The sequence below is a fragment of the Desmodus rotundus genome, chromosome X (genome assembly GCF_022682495.2).
Source record: "Desmodus rotundus isolate HL8 chromosome X, HLdesRot8A.1, whole genome shotgun sequence".
Lineage (NCBI taxonomy): Eukaryota > Metazoa > Chordata > Mammalia > Chiroptera > Phyllostomidae > Desmodus > Desmodus rotundus.
Window position 1 is genome coordinate 93,110,996 of NC_071400.1, and position 13,501 is coordinate 93,124,496.

The 13,501-nt window shown below is 38.5% G+C and overlaps 1 protein-coding gene across 1 annotated transcript in view; it reads right to left on the minus strand.

Annotated features, from left to right (window-relative positions):
- Positions 1 to 13,501, minus strand: part of TXLNG (taxilin gamma) — a 47,334-nt gene that overhangs the window by 13,265 nt on the left and 20,568 nt on the right. The window contains exons 2-6 of the mRNA XM_024569805.4: positions 11,359 to 11,662; positions 9,237 to 9,328; positions 5,052 to 5,222; positions 3,584 to 3,778; positions 933 to 1,052 (exon numbers count right to left, since the gene is read on the minus strand). Coding sequence (XP_024425573.2) covers positions 933 to 1,052; positions 3,584 to 3,778; positions 5,052 to 5,222; positions 9,237 to 9,328; positions 11,359 to 11,662 — 882 coding nt within the window. The remainder of the gene's footprint in view (positions 1 to 932; positions 1,053 to 3,583; positions 3,779 to 5,051; positions 5,223 to 9,236; positions 9,329 to 11,358; positions 11,663 to 13,501) is intronic.

Consider the following 13,501-nt stretch of genomic DNA (forward strand, 5'->3'; position numbering starts at 1 on the left):
AAAGTCCTTAAACCAACAGGAAAGTGTAAACATGTAATGTGCGCGTGTGTGTGCATACATGAAATTTACACTCCGACTCCGGAAATGACACCCACGTCTTCAGTTACGCACGGGAAAGCACTGTCAGTTCACATAGCAGGACCGTATGCACGTGTTTGTCTGCACCCTAGATGCAAGCTCAACATGACACGTGCATATCACGCAGGCGCTCAAGAATGAGTCTTCACGCCAGGCCTGCCTTGGGGCCTACGCTACTTGAGGGAAAGCTGGACGGAACAGTCCTCATTATCAAAACCATTTCTCGTTTTCATTATTTATTTTGGTTAAGCACATATAGTTGAATGCCCATGTGTTAAATATACATACCCACCCAATGAGATTCCACTCTAGTGACTATTACAGACAGGCAATACGATCTGAGCATACAGTCTGAGAATAATGCTAAGTGGCATTAGAGTGTTTTGTTAAAATTTTTATCAAAAAATTATACAAATAAACAAATAGCTCCCCTAGTTTCAAGGTACTCATTAGAAAACAGAATGTAACGTTATTATATGAGACCCATGCTTGGTAAGCTTCATATTAAATTGCCAAATTTAATATACTAAATACTTGAATATACTAAATATATTCCTGAACTTGGTGACCATTACCTATAAGTGAAATAAATATTCTAAGCACAGGAAAGTCAAACCTGTGCAGGTCTTTCTAGCAACGTGGTCTCACCTCTCTAGTGTATCTTCTATACAAAAAGTTAATAGAAATAAAAAGCCAAATGCTTGCTTAACACACATACGCTCTTCTCAATCTAGAGCTAAAAACAAATTAGCATGGACCCAGGTGCTACAAATACATGTAGAATAAGCTTACATGCTTTAAATGGCTCTGGTTACAATTAGGCAATAATTCCTTTTGTAAGAAATAGAACTTACAAACTCTCTCTCTCTCTGATGTTTTTCATCAGCTTCCTTTATCAGCTGTGTCGTCTGCTGAAGCTTTGCGTCCACAAGCTGTTGTTGTAGCTCCTTGTGTTTGAACACTTTATCAATATGCTGCAGGGAAAATCAAATCCTGCCATTACTTAATGAAAGTGGAGCACAATGACAAGGAAACATAACATGAGTTACAATGCCTTGCTTCTTACCCTGCTTTCCCCACTAATGCCACCAGAGCTAATAACAGAGTGTCCTCCTGTCCCAAACCTCCTACCACCCCATACCCCTCCCTGTCAAAGGTGGGCCATCAGGCACTTTGGCAGACACATGCCTGTACTTTCTATTTCTGCCCTATGATGATGGTGAGGCTCAGACTGTATCAAGAAAAAGATGGATACGGAGCGCAGACTGTTAATGCATACATCATACACAGAATTCCCGGACACTTTCTCCCCGCTCAATTTTCCCAAATTTTTCAGCTGAAGGAAGCATGCTGTGATGGCAGGAATGGCCCGAGGCAGATCCCAACCCCCCAACCCCAGTCCCCTACTTATGGGGGGCTGGCCACACACACACTGCAGAGCTGTAAAAGCCAATCCAATGTTTACACTACGTAAGGTGCTTGGGGCCTTTGGTAAAAGGCTGTCACTTTTCTAAAGGAAATAGTAACCACCTAACTATTAAAATTAAGGAGTTACTCTTCAATGCCAATAAAGTCATTAGAACATCTGTTCTCAGATGTAGAAAGGGTAACTCTTCCTGACCAAAAAAAAGAACATTTGATAATGTTCAAAATAAATACAACAAAAGTAATGTGATTTAAACATATAATTTTCAATTTTTTTTTCAGGGTTCATTTTAAAAAAATTTTTATTGTTATTCAATTATAGTTGTCTGCATTTTCTCCCCATCCCTCCACCCCACCCTGCCCCAAATAATTTTCAAATTTTATACATCTATGATGTGGCAGATTGTTATATTAAACAAGAAAACTAAAAGAATAATTGTAAGAAACTGAAGGCTTTATAATCCAATGGAAAATTTATTCTCTGGGACAAAAAAAAGTTTCTTCAATAAACACACTCTAAGAATAAAGAGAGAAAAGTAAATCTTTATGTTAGAGACTTGAGACATAGCAACTTATGAAAATGATGGACTTTATTTGGGTCTTGATCCAAATAGATTTTTTTTAAAGGGGAGAGAACATTAAATAATTTGTTATTTTTTGGGTGTGAAAATGTATTATGGGTATGCTTACAAAGGAATCTTTACCTTTTTGAGGTTCACCCTCAAGTATCTATGAATGGAATAATATGACACCTTGGATTTGCTTCAAAATAACCCAGGGGAAGGTAATGAAAATATAGCTGAAATCACGGTTTCATCAGCTGAAGCCAGCTGATGTATTTCCTCTCTCCTTTTTTTTAAGTCTGCAATTCTCCATAATAATAATAAAAAAAAAAAAGCAAAAGGTGAATGAGTGATAAAAATAAAACCATTTTTAAAACTAAGTTTTTGAAGAGCTGTATGTAAAATTCTAAATTAATATAATCTAAGGTTTGCCTTGGAAACTGCATAAAGTAACCCACAGAAGATGCCACAGTCTTTTTTTTTTTTTTTTTTGTAATTTTAATCACCCATTTAAATGTATTATATTTGTGTAAGGAATACAACAGAGATAAAAGAAAAATATTTTACTGACTTAAAAGACAGGGGATGCATCATTTAAAAACCCTAACACCTCTAACACTGCCCATTTGACCTCTAAAAATGAGGAACCTTACAAAGCAGGTTATCACCTATTTACTTTTAATCTAGATACTACCTCTGAACTTCCTAACTACCTTTGTAAATAAAAGTCTTAGTTAGAAGCCAATAACCAAGATCAGCAGTGATGCACGGTTCCAGTAAACTGTCTAATTCTATGGATATATGTATGAAGGTTCAGAAATCAGTTCTTTTTGCCTCCCAAATAGTACAAAACCCCCATTTAAACAAAAATCTGAAACATAGGTGCAATGCAATGGTGGTGTGGACTGTACAGATTATCAAATGTCTGAGAGATGGGGCATCTGAGGCCAAATATTTATTATTAGCCTAGATTAAGGGGAGAATCTGTATGCTAAAATCACAATCTTCTAGCCCTTACCCAGTAGGTTGGGTGCTGTCCTGCAAAGGGAAAGGTCACTGGTTCAATTCCTGGTCAGGGCACATGCTTAGGTTACTGGTTCTGCCTCCATTCCCCCACCCCCCGCCCCCGTTTAGGGTATGTACATGAGGCAACCTATCAATGTTCCTCTCTTACATCGATATTTCTCTCCCTCTTTCTTCCCCCTTCCCCTCTCTCTAAAAATAAATAAAATCTTAAAAGCACAATCTTCCAGTATCACACAGAAGACAATCGTACTAAAGTATCCCTAAGGAACTGCCTCATGTACCCAAATCTACTGACCCCTGCGCTGTTGAGCGACGATCCCAAAGCATCCTTCCTTCATGCGGTAGCTGAGCCTTTCCTCATAAAGTCCTGCCTTCCACTACGCATGCACAAGAGTTCTACAACCCTGTGACAACAGTTTTACTTCTCTAGTAGTAAATGGTGAAAAGGTTGTGCTAATAACAAGCTGTTGAAACGAAGAAAATGCCTTTACCTCCTCCCTCAGTGCGTACTGTTCGATGAGCTTCTTCAGTTTCTCTCCCAGTTCAATGTTCTCCTGGCGGAGTTTGGCGTTGTGTATGTCATGTTGTTCAAGCTGTGCTTGGATTTCATTTAAAGTAATTTGGAAGTGTGCAGTTGCTTCTTTACGTCTTTCTTCCTCCTCTCGGGCCTGCTGCATATTTTCTTCCTTGTTATGGAAAATAATTTGTTAATGGTATAGACTTATGGAAAAGGATACTCCCAAAAGCTGCTCCTAGGTGGGTTTGTTTACTGCTGCCCTGAAGTGATGCTTATGGACTCTAATTCCTTCATTTATGACCAAAAGGCTCTCATTTAAAAGCAAGCAGCCTTTCCTAAGCAAATAGAACAATCAGAGACACACACACTGCCCTGCTGTGAGTGCTATCTGACCATCTGAAACTCACTATCCTGAAAGACAAGTAAGGAGCTTGTCCACGCAGCCAGCTTCCTCCACCTATGTTCCCAAATGCGTTCCCTCTGTGGTTCCAAAAGGTAGCATCTTAAATCAACCTCAAGAGATAGATCCCTTCTTGCAGCTGAGTTTCTGAGTCACATCTTCTACTTCCTAGGGGTAAGAGGACAAATGGAATCTGTATCTCAAAAAGCCTACTTTCAACTCTTGTTACGATACACGTGTTAAAAGACTTTTACATTATCTAAACAGTTACGAGTCCAATCAAAATATTGGTTTGTATGGGGAAAAAATAGCGCCTATTTTAAATAACATCTAAATCCAAAGGTTCAAAAGCAAAGAAAAAAACCATGGGCTTCCACATGAGGTGCAGATCCATCTCCTAAGCGCTACTGTATTCTAGGCCTTGGGCGGATGCTGTGGTGGGGGAGTATGAGGTGGTCCTGCTCAGTGAAAATCAAACCGGAACTCTACAGAGGAAGGGCCTGCCCCATGTCTGTGCTTTTTCCTTCTTCACTGTTGGTACAATCAATCTTTGAATGCCTGCTTCCCCCTTCCTTTATGATCAACCAAAGTATAAGTGCTCTTCTAAAAGTACACAGGAACTGGACGGCTGGGGTGAGCAAGGGCAGCTTGGCAAGGCAGCTAACAGCCCGGGAGGAGCTCAGCACATGCTTTCCCTTCCAACGCTCATTCTACCTTTGGTCTGTTCCCACTCACTGCTCAGTACATGTCAGCTTCTCATACATGGTGATGAACTACATCAATGCTTGGCAGAAAACTGGTAACTTTGAGCTTCCTAAGCCATGGCTCCCAGCACGAGAGCTTGTTCTAAACACCAATCTCATCTAGATCCCCATGAGCAAATATGAGGGACCCTAAGCATCAGGCCAAGCAAAACAGAAAGCAAAGTGGTAGCTCTGTGTCCAAGTAGAGACAAGGACTTCTTTTAAATAGGTACACAGTGGTTATAGAAAAAAAACGGAGGCAGTTCCCCCTTGAAAAACAGAACAATGCACCAACTAACCTTTAACGTCTTGTTGTGACGCTGAAGTTCCCTGCAGAGAGACTCTAGTTTGCTTCTTGCTAAGATAGCCTTGCTGTGCTCACTCTGCAAGTGAACTTTCTCTTTCACAATCTGAGCTTGCTTCTTCTGCAGAATCTTCATTTGCTTCTGAACATTCCTGCTCTCCTCCAGCTAAAATAACAAGCACTTTACGTTTAGGAAGTACATTGAAAACCTTTGGGTTATGGATGGAAGAATTACATTAAGGGCCATGAACACATTTTCAATAACCAAATATTATAGTGTCATATTTTTGTTTCAATTGTTTCATGCCCCTCTACTCTGCCAACCTTCTCTTTTCCAGTTGTGATAGGAAACTAAACAAACAATTTAGAGTAGGGGGGAAAAACTATGTTTGGCTCTTTATTTTCTTACTAAAAACAAAAACATGGTATTTTCAGAAACCTTTTTAGGAATCAACAGCATGAAGTTTTACTTTTGTGAAAGCACACACGGGCTGCTTTAATGTGATGACCCTCCAATAAGTTAATAAGCAGCGCTCAGGGTTCTTGGCTACAATTTCAGGTTCTGGAGCAAAGGAGTCTATTCAAGGTTAAATCAACACTAATAGATAAGATGGAAGCTTTACTGACCTTTCACTGAAAGAAAGGATGCTGAGTCACGATTTCAAGAACAAGAGTGACACCTGGTGGCCTATCAAAATATACCAAGCATCCCCAGAGGCGATGTGCTTACAGCTATTAAAAATGCCTTTTTGAAAATTCCTGCCGGAAAAGTAATACTTTTGTAAAGTAATCTCTCTGTGGACCATGGGCTACGGCACAGTTCCAAGGGTCTGCCGATTCTGTATAAACTATCTGAAACTCCAGCGAGGACTGGAAGTCCCCCAGCCTTCCTCACCTCAAAGTAACCACAGTCCTGAATCCTGGGTTCACTACTTCTTTGCTCTCCCCTTTATACCATCTGTGTGTGGTCCTAAAGGAAATCATTTTGCTTTTAGTTGTTTTGACTTTATTGTGGCTACTGCAACTGGGGAACAGAATTTTTTATTTTCTTTCATTTAAATTAATATACACTTAAATAGCCACATGTGGTTAGTGGCTGTTTTGGACAGCACAGCTGCAGGTCATATGTCTAGGAGTCACCCCGATGGCTGGCATGTAGCTAGAGGATCAGGGGACAGCAAACTTTTTCTGTTCAGGTCCAGAAAGTAAATATTTTAGGCTTTAAAGGCCACAGAGGGTATCTGCTGTGTTGTCCTTGTTTCTTAAGGAAAACTTTAAAAATGTAAAGCCCATTCTTAGCTTGTAGGAAGTACAAAAACAAGCCTTGCTGGATTTCACCAACAGGTTGCATAATATTGCACTTTTTAAAAAGTGCAAATATACCACACACAGTACACTTTATTGATCCATTCACTTATTAGTGAGTATTCGGGATGTTTCCAGGGTTCATTACTCACAAATGTATGGACATTCTCATGTGTTTCATGGTATACACATGCAAGAATTTCTCTTGGGTGCAAACCTAGAAGTGAGGTTGCTAGGCAGTGATTTCTGATGTTCTATTCCACATTACTATGCCCGACTGTTTGCCAGAGTGGCTGGCAAATTTCTTCTCCCATCAACAATTTCTAAGAGACCATGCAGATGCACATCCTCTCCGAAAGTTAGTATGATCAGAATTCTTAATCTAAGCCACTACGATGGCCATAAAATGGCATCTTGTTGTGGTCCTAATCGGCATTTCTCTGATCACTAATCAGAACAAATATCTCTTTGTATGTTTATGTACCTTTAAGATATCTGTGTAACTGTGTTTTTCTACTTTTGTGAAATACCTCTTACATGTCTCTTGCCCAGTTTTCCATTGGTTTATTCTTTTTGCATTCGTTCGTAGGTATTCCTTACATATTCTTGATACTAAAGCTTCTGTTGATTATATTTGTTAGAAATATGTTCTCTCCTCAGTCTGTAATGTCTTCTTACCTCCTTTTAAAGTGTCTTTTGATGAACAGAAAGTCTTAATTTCAATAGTCAATTCTTGCAATCTTATGATAGTGCTTTTTGTATTGTAAGAAATCTTCCCCTTAACCCAAGTTTAGAAAAATATTCATCTGTTAACATATCTAAATAAATCTAAATGATATCTAAAATTTTTCAAGCTTAATTTTTGACATTTAAATACTTAATCCATCTAGAATTGATCATTGTATATGAAAAATAAAAATCTAATTTCATTTTTTTTGCATAAGGATGGCCACTTTTCCAGTTCATTTAATTTCACGAGGGCAGTGATTCTCCCCCCCAAATGCATCTATAGATTCCATGAAATGCTCTTCAAAATCCCCAAGTGGTGTTTTTTCCCATGGAACTAATAAATTGAATCTAAAACTTCACAGAGAGTCCTGGCTGGTGTGGCTCAGTGGACTGAGCACCAGCCTGCAAACCAAAGGGTTGCCAGTTCAATTCCCAGTCAGGGCACATGCCTGGGTTGCAGGCAAGGTCCCCAGTGGGGGGCGTGCAAGAGGTAACCACGCATTGTGTTTCTTTCCCTCTCTTTCTCTCCCCCTTCCCCTCTCTAAAAATAAATAAATAAAATCTTTTTTTAAAAATCAAGCTTTAGAACATTTTCTGAAAACAGTAAATGTTTCATCCTTTGTGTGTTCAGCACAAATGTAAATCTAAGAGAGGTTACTCACTTGGCAATTCTTCAGTGTGTCACATCCTAAAATGGATTTAGTGACCATAACTGGTACTTAAAAATAACCGTAGCCCCTCACCCCACACATACACACAAACAGAAACACTATATCCTTGCTACTTAAACTGTGATCCAAGGGCTGCCAGTACCCTTATCATCACCTAGGAGCTTGTTGCTCGTTAGAACAAAGACTCTCAGGGCCCAACCCAGACCCAGTAAATCAGAATGTACCTTTTAATAAATGTCCCAATGACCTGGTGAGTCTAAGGACTGCCTTATGCAACTATTTGCCCTTTCCTCTCCTAACCTGTTCACGGCCAGCTGCTGTTGTCAGGTAGCCAACCCTACACTGCTTTCTTTCGGTCTTTTACTCTCTTCTCCATTTTCTCTTTTCCCTTTTTTTTTCTTAGCTTCTTTTTCCACCATTTCTTGCATGATTCTCCTCATGTGGATGGAACCAAAGGGACGTTCTTCCATAGCCAATGGAAGTGAAAGGAATCCTGACCACAGTGTTTTCTGCCATCTCTGCATTTGTTCTAGGTCATTTTTCATGAATGCACAGGATTTCCTTATGCTCTGTATTGTACAAGGTTCCAGACTGCTGAATGCCAGCTATGTGGAGGTATACTCAGACCCCTCTGCAAACTGAGGGAAAGTAACTTTAATTCTTCAGTAATAAATAGAATTCACTTTTAGAACTGGTCATTGACAAACAGTAGTGTTTATGATATGGAATAACTGCTTTAACAACAGATGAAAATGCATACAAATTGCCAATGATGATTCACATTAAGTATTTCACAAAGGGCATTAATTTTAGTATTTACATTAGAATTCTAAGAAGTCTTCCAAAACCTTTCCTTCAAAGGGTTCTATGATTTTCCTGTGCTTTAGCTTAAAAACAATAGCAGTGTTTCCATGTTGAGATGCTTTCTTAATTTTAAAAAGAAATTAATGCTTCTTGAAATAACATAGGCCCAGAACAAATCAGATCAAATTCTTTGGAAGATGGAAAAAGGAATGCCTGGCACACAGCATATGCTAAATAAAAATTTCCTGAGCCACGTATGTGTTAGTAGACTATTTCATCCAACTCACAATTTTAATCACAATGGCTAGAGCCTTTAACTTTAGATTCCCCTAGGAAAAATTAAACATAGGAACCACTATACCCCAACTGACTAAAAGCATCATAACGCAGGGGTGAAAAGGCCAACTTAGAAAGACTCCAAGAATGAGTTTTACAAAATCTATACCATATCTTATTAGCATTCTAATGTTCTACTGTAGGTATCATGTTTTAAAGTGATGTCATACAAGCAACAAAAAAAGCCCCAAGAAATCAGATTCTCCTCTTCAATTTTGGAATAAAACATAATTTTACATTTAAAGCTACATCAAAATCCATTTTAAAAAGCTAATCAAGCACATACCCATTTTGCCATATTTTATATGGACCCACTCCCATGATATAATACTCACAAGATCAGCATATTTCTTACAGAGAGCTGCCAGCTTCTCTTCTGGAGTTGAAAGGGTATTTAGGGCTTGCATCAGTAATAAAACTTCTTTTCCTGATGATTAACAAGATAACAAATAAGTCCTGGAAGAAGAATAAGATCAAATCTAACCTGCAAATTCTACATAATATTTCCTATGTTCTAACAACCTGAATAAAATAATTTATGCCTATAACTAGAAATAAGATATTTCCCAGCTAAATTAAGAAAGCTATTTTTAAATTTGGGATTAGCAGCACCCCCCCCCCCCCTGCCCAAATTTCTTCACTTTCTAACACGGCTAGCTATTTCTAAGAACTCTTGCTGAAGGCTTGAAAATCCTTCTGCTTAACTACTGATGTCCAAGTTAAGACAAAGGGCAAGTTACAAAGGGCAGAATATTTTTAAAAGCTTCCTCCTAAGCCAGTACAAATACAGACGTTGAAAGTGAATTTCAGTTGGTACTCTCTGCCTGCCTAAGATACACATACTCACTTGTGACACGTGCCTTTTTCTATGTGAAATCTAAGTAACTTCTCACAATTTAGGAAGCATATTCCATGTGTTAACGAAGTTCATTGTAAATAAAAAGATGTCAACACAGCTCTTCCTTTGGGAAAAAGAGCTTAACAACATTTAAAGACTTTGGCAGGGAGAAGCAAGTGGTTAAAGTAGGAGGGAACAAGTGGTGTTTCAAAATGAGTGATAATGTTTTATTTATTAAGCTAAGTGGCAGGTTCAATTTTTATGATGACTTTTAAACTCACGTTATATCTGGGTATTTTTGACATACAATTCATATACCATAAAATCTACCATTTCTAAGTATACAATTGAGTATATTCACACAGTTGTACAACCATCACCACTGTCTAATTTCAGAACACTTTTTATCACCTCAAAAAGAAGCCCCATACCCTTCAGCACTCACTCACTCCCCACTGATCCCTCTTCCTGGCAACCACTACTCTAACTTTTGTCTTGGTGGATTTGCAAATTCTAGATACCTTACATAAAATCGAATCATATATACAACATGGCCTCTGTGTCTGGTTTCTTTCACCTGGCATACTTTTTCAAGGTCCACCCACATGGGATCAGCACTACATTCATTTCTATTGCTGAATAATACTCCACTGTATGGGTATACTATATTTTCTTATCCATTCATCAGCTGATGGATGACATTTGTTTTAACTTTTGGGCTATTACAAATAATGCTGTCAGGAACAGTCAGGTACCATTTTGCAAGGACACGTTTTTAATTTTCTGGGGCACATATGTATAGGTAGAATTGCTGGGTCACATGGTAACATTATGTGCAACTTTTTAAGACCCCATTTTGCTGTTACACATATCGTTGAGGCTGCTGACTTTGAAGAACTTTGTCTAATTTGTAAGGAAATTAAAAATTGTTTAATTAAAATTATTTTTATATTTCGATAAATTTTTAAGTTTTCCAATCTAGCAGAAAATGGATTTAATAAGAATAATTCTAATGTAGCATATAGAAAACCATACAAATTAAACACTGTTCATCTTGGGCATAATAAGTATAAAAAACTTAGGGGCAACCAGTGAGGCAAAAATAAAAGTACATTTCAGATTTCATAACGAGATTCAATGTATCACATTCTTGGTCCTAAGTCTCAAATAGAGGAGGAGAAAGAAAACATACCCTTGAAAGCCAAGCCAGTCTTACCCCACTTTCTGAACTACAGATAACATTATGTCATGTCTAAATTTTCATGACTAGTTTTTAAATACTAAGGTGATAAAATATACAGTTTTCATAGTAAATGTTGGTCAGGCTACATTAAAGATGCAAACAAGGCAAGTCTAATACTATTTCTATCAAGTAGGCCCCAATTTTTTCCACAAAAGCCAATTCTTAATTATTTAGAGCAAACTTCCTACTCTGCCATCTTCGCCTCCCGCACAGAACTGCAGCACGCAGGCAGGCAGGCCCCAGTGAAGACAACAGACGCTGAACATCCACCTCGATACTGACCACTACAGGCCACACCCATCATCACCTGTGCCACAGGAAATATAAGTAAATAGGCTCTGTGTGAAAGCGTCTAGCCACTGAGCAGAGATATTACCTAAGGTCTTTTCTTTGCTCCTGCTGTACTCTGAATCTTGCTGACCATCAGGGGGATCTGTTCGAGCTTCTTGCCCAGGAATGTCCTCTCTTGACTCTTGTATGCAGTATGCTGAGCTCACCAAACTTCTGGTTTTTGTTATAAAGTCACTGCCTTCATCCTCTTCCAGTGAATGTTTGTTACTTGTGCCACCACAATTTGAGTCTTGATGCTGAAGTATATCGTTTGATTGAGAGTTACGCAACATATCTGCTTTCACCCCTAGCCCGCATATTCCAGCTTCTTCCATTGTGCCAATCACAAACTAGATGGAAGGGAGGAGAAAAAAGATGGAAATGGGGGTTAAATCAAATGTAATCAATGTTTAAAACCAATAGCACACTGTAGGTTGACAGCTTTTTTCTTTCTTAGTGGTTTGTAAAATTGATGAAAATATGGTAAGTAGTTTCTATGTTTCACTGAGAGGTGACCTAACTGTAAAGGATAAGAAAAATAAAAGTTAAAACAAACCACACATCTAAGTGGTACCAAAGGAAGCAAGAAATGCCATTTAGTTGTAAATCCTCACTTATTTCCCTATAAAAACTCCCCTGGTTAATTAGCAAACAAATTTCATGTTAGTTAACAAACATGAAATTGTCCTGAGTTGATGAACATGAATTATTCTGGTCTTGATGGTATCCAGAGTTTTGGTGGCGATCACTTTGGTGGTTAACAGTACACAGAGGTTGAATTAAATGTTGCGCACCTGAAACTTAGGTTATATTCCAGTTTTACCTCAAAAATATTATTCTGGTCTTATCCTTAAGGATATGGTACAGAAGAGATGGTTCACTAGGTGTCCAGCAAAAACCCCATGCTCCTCCAATATCCTGGGGAGCTGGCACTGCTGGACCAGTACTCAGCTAAGGACAATATAACTCCCAGCCCTTACATCTAGGTGGGACTCCCATGTGAAGTTCCCACAAATGGAATGTGAGCCCAAGCGATGACTGTCCCTTCCACAACAAGACTTTCATTCTTAGAAGCAAACGTTCTTTCTCTACCATCTCTTTCCCATTCTGGCTTAATGCAGAGGTATCCAAGACCCTACAAGATGGCAGAGGCACAGGATGAAAGTAGCCTGGGCCCCTAAATCCCATGTACATATAAAGAAAGTCACCCTTCTTGCAAAGAACACCCATACTACTATTATTAAACTATATGGTTTCATGGATGAACTTTGAAATCATTACACTGCGTGAAAGAAGCCAGACACAAAAAGCTACATTTTGTCCACACGAAAACTACTATTAGAGGAGGAAGAAAATTAATTTGTTGTACATTAAGCACAACAAATAATGTTTTAAACAGCTATCCTAATCCTAACAAATACAGACAGTAGGCATGGGACAGGTGGCTTTATTCTAGTATTTTATTCTCAAATCAGTTACTTCACTTTATTCTCTCTTATATCACATTGTTAACCCCCTTATTTACGGGGTATCCCCCCTTGTTAACAGTGCTTGGTCAAATGATGTAACACAAATTTAAATTCTGTACATGTTCTCTCTGTGTAAAAGAGAGCTTCTTCCTTTTTGAATAATACAATGGGGGTGTCTAATATCTTTTTCTTATTACAACTGGACAAAAGCTATTTTCCAAAATTAGTAGAACAGAGATTACTTCCAGTTATAATAATAAAAATACAGCCTTGGCTGGTGTGGCTCACTGGATTGAGCGTGCGCCTGCAAACCAATGGTTGCTGGTTCGATTCTCAGTCAGGGCACATGCCTGGGTTGCGAGACAGATCCCCAACTGGGGGCTCGTGAGAAGCAACTACACAATGATGTTTTTCTCCCCCTCTTTCTCCTCCCTTCCCCTCTAAAATATAAATAAATAAAATCTTTAAAAAATAAAAATAAAAATCCAACCAAAGAACTAAAAATAATTTAAAGTACCAAAGCAGGGGATAGAGAGGTTAAGGAAACTAAATGCTTATCTTTTACAGTCTAACGTTGAAATACCAAGTACCATGCTTTTGAAAGAACAAGTTGGTACAGTCACTTTGAAAAACTCTTTAGCAACATGGATACCTTCCAATATGGTTAATTGTAGTCCTAGGATCTCGCCCAAGTGTGCACATATGTGCAACCAAAGGCGA